Genomic DNA, 16,731 nt, shown 5'->3' with positions numbered 1-16,731 from the left:
TTTTCCTACAAATGGCTCCGTTTTATTTCTGAAACATGTTATGTCTTTCCTTTATGGACTTACTTATCATAACAAGTTATGTTATAAACAAATTCTTGTCACGCGAACATATTTTTAATAACTGGTCGAAAATAACTTCATTTTAAATATAATGATTTATGTCCGTATCTGTTGTGTATAATCCCTAAACTAATTTGACGGGACCTTAAATATTGCTATCTCTCTCTCACGTATGCGGTTAAAACGGATAGCAAATCTTTTAGCGATATTTTTTCTTCACGTACTAGTGGTCTATAACAATTGTGCACAACAAAACCAATTCCTATTCTCATAAGTTATTCCATATGAGTACTTTTATATTATTTTTCAATTTTATTTATTATTTAATCAAACTTTGTGTTAAGATTATTGAGATTTAAATAAGAGATTTTTTATCATGCCGTTTAAAACTATACTATAAAACCCTTTCTGGGTTGGTCTTGAATAAAAAATAGACTTGTGGGAATAGAGTAGAGAGGCACAGCAGTGCACACCAAACAACAGGCTAATAAGGTGGCCCATATGCTATTTCGCCTACCTATACTATAAAAAAAAATATAAGAGCTCAAGCATAATTGTTTTTTATCCAACCCTATATATATATATATATATATATATATATATATATATATATATATATTTATATATATTTATATATATTTATATATATATATATATATATATATATATATATATAATCAAATATTTTTAATTGTATACCTTTTTATAATGAGACAATGTCTTTGTTTTGAAATAGTAGGTTACTATGAATAACTAAATGTAAGAGTTGAGATGGCCCAGTGGAAAGCATACATAGAATTTAACCGAAAATCGCTTTTTCATATCCGGTAAGCCATACTGAATTTTCGTGAACTGAATTAATTTAGGTCTATAATGATTCTCATGCGTCTTTAGGAAACTTGCTTGGTTCGAATGATATGCAGCCGCATGTGTATACCAATAGCTATCCGCAGAGCAGCATGGTCGCTATATATATATATATATATATATATATATATATATATATGTATTTATTTTATTCGCAAACGGTTAACGGTATTCAGTCTTTAATTTTTACCGTAGATGCACATGTTATATTACGTAAAACTATTTAACGTCCAACAGGGACGTACTTTATCGTTCACGTAAAAGGCTTTTATTATTTATACGTTCCATTTAAAAACTAGGTAATACAGCCGTGGGTACTAGGAGAGTAGAATCATGCAGCGTTCGAGGCTCACAGGGCGTATACATTATTAAGCCAGAGTTCTGAAGGTTATACTAAAATATCGGGACTCGTAGCCTCAGGTGGTATATAGGGCAAGGATGTTTGTTACATGCACGGTAACTTTATATAACTTATTTTATCGAGCTATTGTCTTGTGCACAATGACACGCTGGCGATAAGTGAACTTGTTTCGAAGTTTCGCTTAGCACGTAAAATGGTATAACCTGGTTTTCTAGATATCATGCAATCGCAATAAAATTTTAATTGGTAAGGATTACAATTTTTATTAATTTATATGAATTATATTTTTTAATAATGGTACTGAAATGTTGCCATGTCCACTATCAAATTGCGCTGAATTAACTGAAAATGTTCTCCTGAAAAGGAATTTCCAGCGCTTGACGATTCGATTTGAATAAAAATATAACGATGAATAAATTTTAACGATTTAGTTTGATAAAGCTGTTGCTTGTTATTAAATCACCTTTAGTTGTTCCTCCCGTAAATGTTAATACACTCAATGTATTTTAAAGAAACCATCGGGTTCCATCGGATTTCGTTAACATAAAGCCTATAAAGCCTTACACCGGTTCGGAATATAAGAAGTTTCGACCGATAAGAACCAGAAGGTAACTCAGTAGTTATTTTTTTCAACAATAATAATAAAATAATATTATTAGTACTAATAATGTGATGTGAATAGACAGTCAGAACAGATAACAATTTCATGGCATTGAAATTTACAGTCATATCCAAGTTGTCCTTATAATAATCGTTTTAAACTTGAATGAAACGCCTTTGTTGCATACGATAACTTATGTTTACATTTATCGTCGATTCGAGTCGAGACCTTTTGAATATAATTCAGACTTTGTTTCTAATGAATGATTCATTTATAAATTCCCAAGACATGCTTACGTTGCGGCCACATTGTCGCGATAACGCGGAGATTTTCGTTCTTTTGACACGTCTGGCATTCGTTATATCGCGATTGATTCGGGTGAACTCGAATGAGCGAACGACGCTCCGCATGAATGATTGTGATTGTGTGTGTTATTAAAATGCGATTTTTTTAACAATATGATCAATATTCGCCCAATTCGTCGTGGATGAACACGAATTTTATTCCTAAAACTCGACACGAATCTTTACGCGAAAATATTGCCGTAGCATTACTGAATTTAAAATACTGTATTTCACATTTCATTTTCATTTTTACTCCGCGAATTCAGAAACCGTTTATTTTGTTCGCGGTTGCATGAAAGTTAATAAAACTAAGATGGAGGTCAAAGTATGTTGGTTCCCCGAGGAAGTTATCCTATGTTGCAACATTACAAGGTCGCTTGATGGCAGTCCTGACCTTTCTTATATTATTTTCTTTTTGATATAGCTTACGCTAGAGAAATATTTAAGAGTGAATTATTAAAATACATCCCTAAGGTTTTTGCTAAAATTAATTAATCGCAAATATTTGATTGCAAGCAATGTTACTGTAATTAACGAATGAAATGTCTTCATTAATTATTTTTTTAATTATTGGAACTGCATGCGATCTATTTTATTAATCACAAGTTTGATTTTCGTTCAGTTAATATATTTATCAAACAAATGGATCGCAAGTTGTTTAATTACTTCAATCTAATATTGAAGGGGTAACACTACCGTTAATAGCAGTTGTGTTAAATCGGGATGCCATATATTTAAATGTAATTTGTTACTTTCTCTCCTTGTAACTCAATCCGAAAGGGCTTACGGTCAGTCATAGAATCGTTGTTAATTAAAATAACTATCCGATTCGTTTCGGGTAAAGCTTTTAAGTTTGTTGAAATACTTGGAATATGTTGAAGTTATGTGTCAGCTGTATATTTGTTATAAAACGTTTTCATTCTTATTTTAAAATATTGTTCTAATATTAGTTAAGTTATTGTGAACAAGTGTTTGTCCAGACCATTATCGAATCTTTATTGAAAACTCTAAAGCTCGTGGATATATATTCGAGCAAAAAAAAAAAATTCGATGATCCTCAGTTCATGAATCCCCAATTTTCTCTGAGAATGATTGATCTAACTGATATATTTGTATATAATAATGTATCAGACACATAAACATATTGAATGTTTCCGATCTACATACGCTTAGATTTATATTTTAGTGTGAAGTCTTAAAATCGGAACTGAGAAGTAAATAAGTGCGCTCTAAAATGTTAGAGTATTTTTAGTAGCTGTTTTATCAACATATTAAACAACGCCTACAAACATTGTGCTGTTAATTTGAATTTTGTTTACGGTGATCGTAATCATTACAATTAATGTTCATTTTGAAGAAAAAAGAGGCTGATTTTTAGCGAAGATTCATACACATTTTTATGTTTGGGTGGGAGCATCCGGGCACAGGTAGAACTCAATCTAGCTCGCCCATTTCCATAGAAATAAACAAATGAGCGATAAAACGGAGAAAGTTTCATCATCAAGTCCTAGACTGCTAACAGATAGCCATACTAATTTTTCTTTATAATACAGAGAGGTTGACAGACACTTAATGGTTACCAACTTCCACAGAAATTAGCGCCATATAAAATATTAAACATTACTTACATCACCAACCTTGGCAACTAAGATGTTCTGTCACTTGTGGCTTATCACTGTCTCTCTTACCCTTTCAACCGGAACACAGCAATACTACGTATTGATGTTTGACGGATAATATGTGATGAGAGGGTGGTACCAACCCAGGTGGGCTTGCACAAAGCCCTACCACTATGTAATGCTTGTAACAATTGGCAAGCGCAGATTTATTATTTAATTTAAGCCACGCATGCTTGTAGGTAAAGATAAATTAAAGCTTATAAAAATAATTATCATTTAAGAACTTTGTATTCTAAGCTTTCCACTTGAAGTAACTTGATCCTAACATAATGTGTATAATAGATATTTTTCACTTACAATTAGGTAATATAAATTCTTGCGGAATTAGATTTCCCTGAGGCTCTGTTCCGCTCAGAATACCTGGCACTAATGCAAGACTAGAATGCTTAATCATATCTGTATCATATTTTATCCTGCTTCAGAAATATTTATTGTACTTTTCGTCTAAACTTAATTATAAAAATTATTTATTGAATTCTTTAAAAAAACGTTAAAAAGAAAGATCTGTAAAAATATTTTTTATTTGAATATTTACTTCACGATACAGCATCAGTTTTTATTGAGGACTATACATAGTGTAAACTAAAGCAAACAAGGGAAATCTAAAAGCACTATAGTAAAACTAATTGTAAAGTTTTATTTGAAATGTACATACACGTAGGTTTTTATAAAAAGAAGCAGTTTTCATCCGCGGTTTCGTCCGCGTTTTAGAGGTACGTGTTACGTATAAAAATAGGCTATGGGTTTGGGGTTCAATTTTGCTTCACACCAAATTTCATCAAAATCAGACAGACAGACTGAATTACTTTCGCATTTATAGTATTAGCTAGCATACATATGGCAATATCGCACAGCCTTAATTGAATTCTTGAAATGGATTCATGCATATATTAATGCAAAATAGTTTCGTTTAATTGGATAATTTAAAGAAGGATTCATTCGTTTATTTATTTTAGAGTCTATACGTGCATGAAAATACGATTTTGTATATATTTTATATTATTTTTATTAATTTATTGTAAAGAAAAAACAAAACTTGAATATTACTACTTAAAAGTATAGTACTTGTTATTAGCTAGCAATTAAGATATTTAATGTTACCTTTTTCTTTAAGAAACTTTCTGGAGCAAATTGTTTTTTTTTTTACTTCAAATAAAACTGTTTCAAAAGAAACTGTTTAATATTCCATACAAAATAAGCGTTTATTCACACACTTCCAAGTGTAAGGGCTTGGATTGTTTTATTTAAGCCGTCGCTCATGGTGTATTGAAGGGTAGGGGCCCACTTCGCTCGCCTTACCAGAATCCCTGTCAATCACATTAAGCAATCTGGTCGAAACCGCATTCCCGCCTGAAACCGAATGACCGGAACATGTCCAGCAATTCTCGATAAATGATGTAGTTAATTTTAATAATAATCGGTCCTAAATAAACATTAATTAACGGGTGATCAGTTAAACACCGATATCTCTCTGTCTCTGTCTTTAATGTTTTTGTTTTTTTTTGTTTGTTTTATACGAATAAAGAAGACACAACATCGTTTAAGTAATCACCTCCTAAAAAACATTTATTACTAAGGCCGTATATCATTACAAACACCTAAGGGTCATTATGTAGTAATATATATACATATATAGTAGATACGTGTAATGGGTAAATACCATCTCTGTAATATACCTTTGCAATAGCTACCTTAATTACGTAAGTATTTACTTATTTATAAATCTATGTATCACAGTTAATTACTGGCCTGCGCCCGCGGCTACGACCACTTTAGTACATTCATATCCTTCCGACAAAGTCATTTAAAGAATTTTTAATAATTTTTATCATTCCATCCAATGTGTTAGTATTTTTTATGTAATTATAAGATTATTTAATCGTTATTTTCCCATCGACAACGTTAAGATATACGGTGAAGAAAGAAACTTAATTAATTTAATTTGTTCAATACAACACTTGTTTCATGTTGTTTTGTTTATATATCAGTTCGTCGACACATAAACTGTCTTAAACATCAATCAAATTGTCGCAGTTAAGCTTTCTTCGTTTCCATGATTAGTTATTTGTTTATTTGCCCCTTGGGAGGCGGTTTTATTTTCGTTATCATTCAAGTATACTCCGACAGATGTTAGGACGCGTGCGCCGGAGCATGTCAGTCTACGATTCGGGTTCGTTGCGCGCGCTTATCTGATTAGAGATTTTATCGGAACTCGTATAAGGCTATATTAATTACAATTAATCGCAATAATTTAATAAGGACTGATAATAAATTTGTCATTTGTTAATCGTAAATGTCGATAAATAGATATCTCAAACAGAAAAGCAGTCTATTTGCAAACATGTGAATCATTTAATTATTTTTGTTTATCTGTAAAATCACGTAAGAAAAAAATTAAAAGGCGAAATTTTACCGTTTTATTTTTCAACTTTTTTTTGCAAGACGGGTAATTGAACGAGTTTTCATACGTTTGGATCGCAACTCGCGCGCATGTGCCAAGCGGTCGGCGCATATCTTTAGTGTCAGCTAGTGACATCGACCCGTCTACCCACATAATCACGGACAAGGAAACAAAGGAGCCTGTGTTTTATTTTCTAGTTGAGCAATTAATTCATCCAGTTCTGAGGTTTGGTGCGTGTTATTGTGACCATGGAGACTTTGTTAGTGCAAGAAGGTCCTATAGTTATATCATGGATTGTCTTTTTAGTGTTGATATGCCGGTGTTATTATAATATAGGTGAGTTTTAATTAATTATCTTTTCTTATAATACTATCCAGTTTTAGTAATTGATGCGACAGTACGCGGTTACTGTTAAATTTATTTGTATTCGAAATTTGAATTTTTTAATGAATATATTTTGTAGCTCTACGCTGTTGTAAATGTTTTCATTGTGTACAAAAATTTAGGTTTGTTTTTGGTGTATTCCAGATATGCTTCAATACTAAATAAAATATAAATAATACATTAACGTTCACTGTCAACATATACACATTTCACTCGCACGCGCTCATCATCACACACTGCATGCTATGAACTCTTAAAATGCATTCTAGCCCTTATTCCTTTAAATTTAAGAACTATTGACAGTATGAGATCTATACACTCTTTTCATTATTTTTTTTAGAAGTTATAAGGATTATATTGGCTTGAATCGTTAGACTATCGTTTGAAAGCAACCATGCGTACCTTATTCTCTGCCGACATTTCTGACAATTTGTCATTCGAAACTTGATAAATTCATAGCTATTATATATACATAACTATTGTTATCGTCATTATCTATAATTATCGTATTTCATAATTGCATGTATATATGTTTATTGTATACAATTTACGTGGTTGGCTGCGGAATTAAATGCATTTCAAGTTTATTTCGATGCTACACACTTTTTAAGCATTTATTTATTTATTTTATTAAGGACCACCAGCAGTCACTTCTCTTACACATTTAATAATAAAAACACATTCAAACTTAACATAAAATGTGCGATGCTTCAAGACTGCCACATCATTCATATTTAGGTACAATATACATATTTTTTGTGTTTTACTTATAACAGATTATAATATAAACAATATTTTTATAACACTAAAATACTAAAAAATTCTAACTACATTTTAATAAAAAAAAGATTTAAAAAAACTTGACGTTTTCGTAAAATTATTTTCCCAGACATATTTCTGATTAATGACGTTGTATCTTACTATAACATGGTAAAAATAGAATGTTTGTGTTTCGATGAGTAATTGCTCAATCACACTCTAACCCGGATTATACTGAAATGTATTATCTACCTATAGAAGTCGATTATGTCGTCGAACAGAATACAAAAAGTATATTAGTTTTTTAATTTTAATTTATACCTAGAAGAAAGCGAAATAGGTTTTTGTCTAAATGAATAAATATATTGAAATACTAGTTACATTGTTTTTTAATGTATTCGAATAAAATTAATTAATCGCTACTCAATGTCCAATGGTCGCAAGTTTTTTTTTTAGAATTCTTAATCGGTGTGATTGTAATCTAATTGTATTGATTCTATTTTTGTATTATGTTTTAATTATCATATTGAAATAAACCATTGTTTATTATTATTACATAATTACATACTTAATGTTGTTTACTTAAATATTTATAGAAACATATTTCATGTTTATCAATGGTACCTAATATATTTTCTAATCAAATTCCAATGGTAAACAAATAATCTTTTTATTTGTGTACCAAGTATTTTCTCAAAGTTAATTTAATGTAGGTATTTCTCAAGAAGGGTATTCTATTAATTAATCAATTTTTAAATATAAACACGTTAAACACTTTTCCATTTCTGAATTAGGTCAGTAGGGAAAGTGCCTAACAAGTCTTACGTTTCTAGCCTTTTCCTACTTGTACGGAACGAGCAGTCGCTCGTCGCATACAAGATGCCCTCGAGAACACGAGAGCAACGCTTTTCATCTGAACTTTTACTACTTACCCAGGATACGAGTGGAATATATTTTTATTGGTGCCGTAAATTGTTATATTTTATCGTAATAGACGTTTACTTGCTCTGTGTATATTCTTAAAATAATTAATCTTTTAGTGAATGCTTTGTTCGATGTATTTTATTGAATATTTCATCTCTGTTTAACTTGACTTATTGGAAGAGAAAAGCATGAAAGCTTACTTCGTGTGTTATGTTATTATTAAAACATGTATGTAGTTAAACTACAATTAAACGTTATTTTTAAATATCTACATAGTCTACAAAAGCGGTATGCATATAAATAATTTAACCTAAACATTTCATCTATCTCTCTTCTAACGTTCGTCAATTAGTATAAAGGTATAAATTACAAATGAAAATATGCGTTTTAATAATTATCTTGGATTCTGTTTGTTGTATTTAAATACGACGAACATCACTAAAGTCATTCGCATATTTGGTTTCGGAATATAAGTAAACATTTTTACTCACAGTAAAAATATGCCAGTAAAAATATGTTGCGGACTTATAGTCACATTTATGTCACTCGACCTCTTTGGTAGTCCTCTTAAGATTGGCTTTCCTTCACTGTGAGGGTTGTTAAGTGAGCTCAGTGCTGATAGTATTAAAAAAGCGCATAACTATTAACCCTTAGTTTTTGGCTCTTGACAAAAACTACCAAGGAATTCATTAGTCTCATATTAACGAATACGAACTTCACGCTTTTTATCATCTAATAATTGTAGTTTTGTGAAATAAGCCTTATCGTTTTTTTTTCATTTTAAATTATTTATATAAACAGATTTGAGATGAGATGGCTTTATAAAAGTCTACTAGTCTGTACACCAGACATACAAGAAACAACAGCCATAGAATCATTACATTGAAAACATACGATACAGATACGAAACATTAATAACGTTAAAATTTTAAATGATAGGTACAATCACCTTTTCTTTTCGCATCGACGAGGCGATTTCTGTGTCGGTCATTGCTTTTATCTTTTCTCCGTGGTTCTGTTATATTTTTGATTATATCGGATATGTATGTTACTTGCTTATAGGCTATAAACCGGGTCGTGTCCGTCCGTACTGGAGCAGTATACATTAAAATGGATATTAAGACACGTGCGCAAAATATTTATCAGAGTCGCGTAATCGATACGCATATTAGTTGTAGCTTACCTTTTATGACCGTGGCGATATTGGTGGTTTATCGTTATTAAAACTACACAAAGGTCAAATATATAAACAATAGTAACTTGTATTTATTAATTAATCACGGATTAATTTAGTATATTTGTACTGGAATGCATGATATATTTCGGGAAAACGGTTTCAATCGTCATGGAGTAGATGTGTTGAAATCTTGTCGTCGACATTTAGCCGATAGTATTACCAAAACGTATCGAGTTGAGATGCCAGGATTGGTGGTTTAGTCTGATAAGATTGAATAGGTAATTTGGTCACGTTCTCGATACGAGCTCTTATAAACCATAGCGACCAGCTTTTGAAAAGTGTAACGAAAATCTTTATTGTTGTATACATACGTCTTATGTAACAATAAGGTAGTATGTAGTAGCAATTATGTTGTCTTACGTTAACAGTAAAAAAAAAACCTTAAAAAATCTTTGTGTAATCAATAATGCATACAACTAAAATATACTCTTTATATAAATGTATAGTGAAGGTATGGAGGCAATTGTTATTTCAAATGAGACTAAGAGAAATCTTCGCCTAAATTTGACGATATAACACGGTTATATTAGACTGAAAACGCAGAACAATTCTCATGCGTTACAAATTTTCTACTATAATAGACGGCTTTTTTCAGAATCAGGTGATCTATGGGGAAAAGCAACAATGTTTATTTCAACTTTATAATAGAAAAAGATAATTTTTAGTCGTTTTTTTTTTAAGATTTCGTGGTTATTGGCTGAATAGTGGTTACTATATATTTTGAATAATGTGGTTGCGTTATTCGAATACCGGAAGTTGATTGACTATTTGTGGAATCTACAGCACTCCTCGATAAATAACTTCAGTGAGGCCAGAGTATTTAATATAAATACTTTATAATAAAGTTCATACGCTTACGGTTAATATATAATAATAAAAGGATGTATTATCACCAGCTCTGTCAGGACGACTCTTCAAACTGCGATATAACATTATATATAATTAACATTAGTATTTCTTCAACAGCGCTTCCCGCTACTGGCCAAAAACCTCCTTTTCCGAGAAAGAAAGGACTTTATTCCCCAGCGTTGCTCCACTTCAGGTTAATAGACTTACCTACGTGTACCAGATTAACATGCGTGTCGGATATACGATGTTTTACTTCTGAGCAATTGTAAACCCAAATTAAGCATATGAAATTAGACAATTGTGCTTGTCTTGATTGTCTTGATTTGACGAGCCGGTTGGCGTAGTTGGTAGATACTTGCCTTTCACGCCGAAGGTTGTGGGTTCGATTCCCACCCAGGACAGACATTAGTGTGTATGAACATGTTTGTTTGTCCTGAGTCTGGGTGTAATTATCTATATAAGTATGTATTTACAAAAGAAAAGTAGTATATGTAGTAAGTTGTCTGGTTTCCATAGCACAAGCTTTGTACAAGCTTACTTTGGGATCAGATGGCCGTGTGTGAAAAATGTCCCAGGATATTATTATTATTATTATTATTATTATTATTATTGATTGTGGGTTAAGTTTCGATCGCTGGACCATCTCGGCTCGTAAATATATACAAGATTTTATTTTAAGTAGAATACTTATTGTCTAGATATATTACACATATTGACCCAAAATGTTGTTCGATTGTATTTTATGTAACAACAGTTATTATATTAAGCTAATAAATGTGGAGACGTTTTTTTGTTACCGATATACATAAAACTTATACCAGAAGAAGGTTGCAGCGCGTTTCAAAGGTTTCAGTATATACTCGCTCTGCTTCGCAGTTTCACTCGCTGTAAATGTAGACTATTGACGTGACAAGCCTGAATTATTCGATCTTGCTTAAATATTCGGGTAATTATTATAAAACGATAATATTATTTTTTATTTCATAATAATTTTAAATTAGAATTCAAATGATATAGTAAAACAACACAAATGTACAACTAAAACATTGTTGAAAAATAAAATTTTTGTCCAAATATGGCTTGCCTCGTTCAGTACTGTCTGACGTATAAAGTCCTTAGTGCTATTCGGATCTAGGTGACCTGGTTTGTGCCTCGGTGCCGTTGCAACTGTCCGATGCGCTTTGCGAACTGTTTTGTTACTTCAATTTTGAGGATTTTGTTACGTGGTCTTCTAGTTGTGGTTAAAATAATAGTACACTTGATTCTATTGTCTCTTACGGTGTCAATGTGATCCTCTTTTTTATTAGAGACTAGGTAACCGCTTCGCTTTCGCACGGTAACTGTTACGGTTTTACACCGTGTTTTTTTTTTATTGTATTAATGTAGCTCCGACAGTGAGAATTAAAGCATTGTATTAAAGCAAATTCAAGACGCTCGAGTATATATGTAATTTATTGACATATGCTTATTAATATTTACCAAACCGCAATTAGCAGTGTTGTGAATAACGCTCCAAACCTTATCAGGAGAGGAGACCTTTGCCCCGCTGTAAGATATTTACGGGCAATTATTTTTTGATTTTAATTGTCAAATACAATTAGTACGTAATCGCTTAAAATAGTAGATTTTGTATCCACAAACTTTATCAATGAGTAATAATTTAGAATAAGGGCCATAGTTCGATTAAAATATCTCGGGTTAATTCAACTTCAGTGATATCGAGATTAATCAAATATGTTATTTAGGTTGAACTAATAAAGTGTAACACTAAATGTTACGCAAACGTACTCCTCGCTGAATTCAGTGCGAAGTAATAACAATGTCAATCTTTGGTTACTTTTAGCTCACAAAACGTATATAATATAAAGTGTTACTTCCAATTATTTAGTACTAGCCAGCTCTGGCCTTGCACGGGGAACAAGTGACATTCGGCCTTACTTATAGACGTTGCTTGGCGGCTGTTTAGTTAAACACAGATTTTTGCTTTCTGTTATATTGATTTCACATTCGGAAGAAGAAGACAGCGATGTTTAACTAATCACTCACTAAACAACGTTTCTAAGGCCGATGGTTTTACACTGTATATGCCTCCTTATTGCTACAGCAGCAGCTATTTAAAAAAAACATAACTATACTCAAACATTTCCCGTGATATTCACCGTAGTATTGAAAACAGAAAGTTCCCACGGCTTAACAATTTATTAGTTTATGTCCGGCATGCGTTGTAATACCTCTTTAACTTTTTGTGTTAACGAATGTCCAAAACGATCACACCTACTGTATGTTGGTGCTATGCCAGAAACATCGCACGTAACTGTCAACAACAACTGTACAAAGTTTCGATGCAATCGGATGAATGGTTTAAGAATGCATACTACACAAAGAAACATTCATTTGAACAGACGATTATATATATTATTTAATTATAAGTAAATGTTACTTTGTTTTTTAATATTTTTTTTAATGATTCGGTCGATTTCCTTGCAAAATTTTACAATATTACAAACAGTTCGCTTGATGAAGGGGCAATACACACCAATTCTGAAGTTCCGTGACGATAAAAATTTTTTAATGTTTTTATTTCGAATCGTTCCCAGTAACAGTCGGGAAAAAAGCACATAAATCTCATGGTTCTGCGCCTGAACTCGTTCCGTTAATGTCGGATTTGTCCTCCCATCGGATTAAGAGAGTGCAGATGTGTTTGCGCATACACATATCTTGCGCAGTTGGCTAGTGTCCCTTGAGAATGGCCGTTGTGTCCAAAATAGGGTAGGATAATATTATGGTCATACACCTCATTTAAACGGCACAGAAAAAATCTTCGAACTTATTATCGTGACGTATAAGAGGCAGTCTTATGACTAATTAGCCATTTCTTCCAGACATTAATAGAATACCAAGCATATATTATTGTGCATGACGTAAAGGAAAAGTGATTAAAAATTGTAATAAGAAAGTATTATGCAGCTATCTTCATTTCGGTATGAAGTGTAAAGTAATTAATTACTCGTAAGAAGCACGAACTCATGATTTTTTTATAATAATGTCTCGAATTCGCAAAATACATTTTTAGATCAATTTACTTAACTGAATATTTTGTAGTCGTAGTTGTTCGTGCGTGTCATGAAAGTTCATCGCACTAAGATTAAGCCGTCGACTGACTCATAATTTAAAAACACACGTTACTCATGATAAATCACGTACCTACGTGTAGTTTATTCCTCATTACATTTCATATTTTAATTTAATTACTCTAATGACTAGATAGTCATTTGTTTATTGCCTGCTCTAAATATAAATATTATTATATCAAGTGACACATATCTCAATGCTAACAAATTGACATCCTTTTAAAAATGGATATTTGTATATTGATTGAGATTAATAAACTGCGACTATTTGACCGATAACGATGGAATTCGGGACTTATTAATATGTATTTTTATGGAGAGGGTTTTTTAAACTATTCAAGTAGCACGAATAGATGAAAAATTGCAGAGTAATAGATTACCGTGGTATGGACTTGTGATAAGGAGGGTTGAAAAGCATGTTACTAGAAGGGTGATGAGTATGAATGTTGATGGATATCGACGACAGCCAGTACAGACGGGAAAAACGTTCTGCACTAGCCGCCTTCGCCTTGCCGCCCCGCAAGATGCCTCTTCACGCCTCGTTTGAAGGAACCCGGGTTGTAAGAGGAGGGGAACACGTGAGCTGGTAAGGAATTCCATTTTTTGGAAGTGCGACAAAGAAAGGAGTTGCCAAATTTCTTTGTTCGCGATGGAATTGATGTCACAGTTAGGCGGTGACATCGAGAACCAGCTCGCGTGGACTTAAGAAGGAAGGGGGAAGCAGGAATTAGAGAGAATAATTCCTCAGAGCACTCGCCGTGATACAGTCGATAGAAAGCGCTCAGTGCTGCTATCTCGCGACGCAATTGTAAAGGTTCAAGGGTGTTTGTGACCTTTACGTCGCCAATAATGCGTACTGCACGTCGCTGCCAGGCCGGTCCAAGGCCTCCAGTAGGTACTTAGCGGAGCCATCCCAAAGGTGCGAGCAATATTCCACGCAAGACCGTACCTGTGTTTTGTACAACAGGCATAGTTGTTGTGGCGTGAAAAAGCGCCGCACCTTGTTCAGAACTCCGAGTTTCCGTGAAGCTGTTTTTATAACAGCCTCGATGTAATCCCTTGGACTAAGGTCGCAGCGAACGTCAATCCCCAGCATGGCGATTTTGCTTTGCATCACCAGCGGAGTACCACAGAGGGAGGGAAGAGGGGGAAAATGTTGACTTTTTCGCCGTGAGAGCGCATACCTGTGTTTTCTTGGCATTAAACTCAACAAGATTATCAGAGCCCCATTTGGCGATGAGCTCTAACGTCCTATCGAGTTCAATGACAAGATCCTTCCGCCTCTCCTCAATTTCCGCTCGCCCAGCCACTGCGCGTCCGTGGTATCCACCATGCACTGTACTATCGTCTGCATAGCAATGTATGTTCCCAAGAGAGAGCATATCATTGATATGCAAAAGAAAGAGTGTGGGAGATAGCACAGATCCCTGGGGGACCCCAGCATTCACTACATAGAATTGTGAAGCGCAACCATCAACTAAAACACGAAGGCTACGCTTGTGTAGGAAGCTGGCAATCCAGGTGCATAGCTGAGCAGGCAGACCATATGCCGGCAGATATGTGTATGAAAGGGGTGAGTACTGAGATGAGTGACAGAAAGAAGTGGAAGGAAAATACATACATATATACATGTCGTGCCGACCGCACGTAGTGGGATAAGAGCAGGTAGAAGAAGACTTTGTTGTGAAAAGCTCGTTACTAGATATCGCTGCAGCACAGCACGTTCAATTCCGTTAAACCGATTTTTATGACAATTGGTATCACCATATTCATGTAAGCGGGAAAATGTCTGTCTAGTCTTGTTAGTATCTAACGTAACGAACGGCTGGACAGATCCTACAAAAAGAAGGCAAATAAGTCGATTAAATCGTCTAGTAATCGTAAGGGTAACTAAAATAAAGTACTCACAAAATGCCTGTTTAAATTAATTTATGCCAAGCAAGGCAGGTCTATAACAGCTAGTTGATGTAGGAAACTCTAATAATAATAATGTCCTCCAGACCGATTTCGGCCACAGCGGCCAATCTCAAGAGAGATTAGCCAACTACGCAGGAGATATTATAGTGCACGAGTGTGTACGCAAACACAGGTGCTCTCTCTATTCCCTAACTCTCATAATCCGATGGGACGGCAATCCGACACGAACGGAAAGAGTTCAGGCGCAGGACCAACGGCTTTACGGGCTTTCCGAGGCAAGGGAGTGTACACACTTCCAACTTCCAGACTCCGGGTTGTTACTAAGAATTTTCTGACAGAAAAACCCAATAACTTTTTAGTGGCCCGACCTGGGAATTGAACCCAGGACCTCAGGGTCTGCGGCCTTATAAGAAACTGTATCAAATTGATTTAATAAGTAAATATAGATTGGTGAATTTTTATACAAATATATAATTATATAAATAAAATTATAATTAATTATAAACATCTCGTTAACACTGTTTTGAAGTAAATAGGGATGTAAAACGTTAAATATATTTATGTACATAATTGCGTATTATTTTTATAAGTACAAAGTTTATATAAGTAATCATTATTTGCTTCCACTTTATGCATTGCACGAGTGACGAGTCCTTACCTACCTACTGGTCGTCTCGAGTGCGCGATAAAAACCGTACAGCGTCGAGCGTAGACATCAATTAATTCTAAGTTATTCATATTTGTTATTTCTGTAAAAATGTTCATATATTTTTTAATGATTTTCGTATGAATAATGTACATTTTTTTAATAGTATAAAATGAATGCTTGTTTTTGTTCGTGTTTTATACGTTCACGCGTCGTTCATCACATTATATTTATAAAGTTGTTTTTGGCACTTGCATGATCTTTTCTGACAAAGTAGTAGGTATGCTACTAGTTTTCTCATGCGTCTTCGCCTGCGTTTTAGATAGCGGACGGACAGGTTTTAGGCTTAAAAAGGTAGCTTATGTCCTTTTTTTAAGGTTTAAGCTTGTTTCATACCAAAACTTTATCAAAATCGGTTCAGTGGTTTAGCCGTGAAAGCGAAACAGTCACTTAACTTTTCCATTTATAATATTAATATAGATTGATTAATTATTTACTAGTATTAGTGTTAGATCAATAGATAATGTCGTAAACATTTCCGTTCACCGATTAGCATGGGAAACTCTTAATG

General features: G+C 33.4%; 1 protein-coding gene across 5 annotated transcripts in view; it reads left to right on the top strand.

The window, feature by feature from the left end:
* LOC126774154 (supervillin-like) overlaps positions 1-16,731 on the top strand; it is a 185,303-nt gene that overhangs the window by 39,540 nt on the left and 129,032 nt on the right. Inside the window, exon 1 of one of the 5 annotated variants that reach the window (XM_050495512.1) lies at positions 6,409-6,649. The exons of the other annotated variants lie outside the window; for them this stretch is intronic. Within the exon in view, the coding sequence (XP_050351469.1) occupies positions 6,562-6,649 (88 nt within the window). The 5' untranslated portion in view covers positions 6,409-6,561. Of the gene's footprint in view, positions 1-6,408; positions 6,650-16,731 lie in introns of those variants that run through there. 5 annotated transcript variants of the gene reach the window in all.

Source organism: Nymphalis io, chromosome 16 (genome assembly GCF_905147045.1).
Source record: "Nymphalis io chromosome 16, ilAglIoxx1.1, whole genome shotgun sequence".
NCBI lineage: Eukaryota > Metazoa > Arthropoda > Insecta > Lepidoptera > Nymphalidae > Nymphalis > Nymphalis io.
This window is presented reverse-complemented; position numbering and strand designations above follow the sequence as displayed.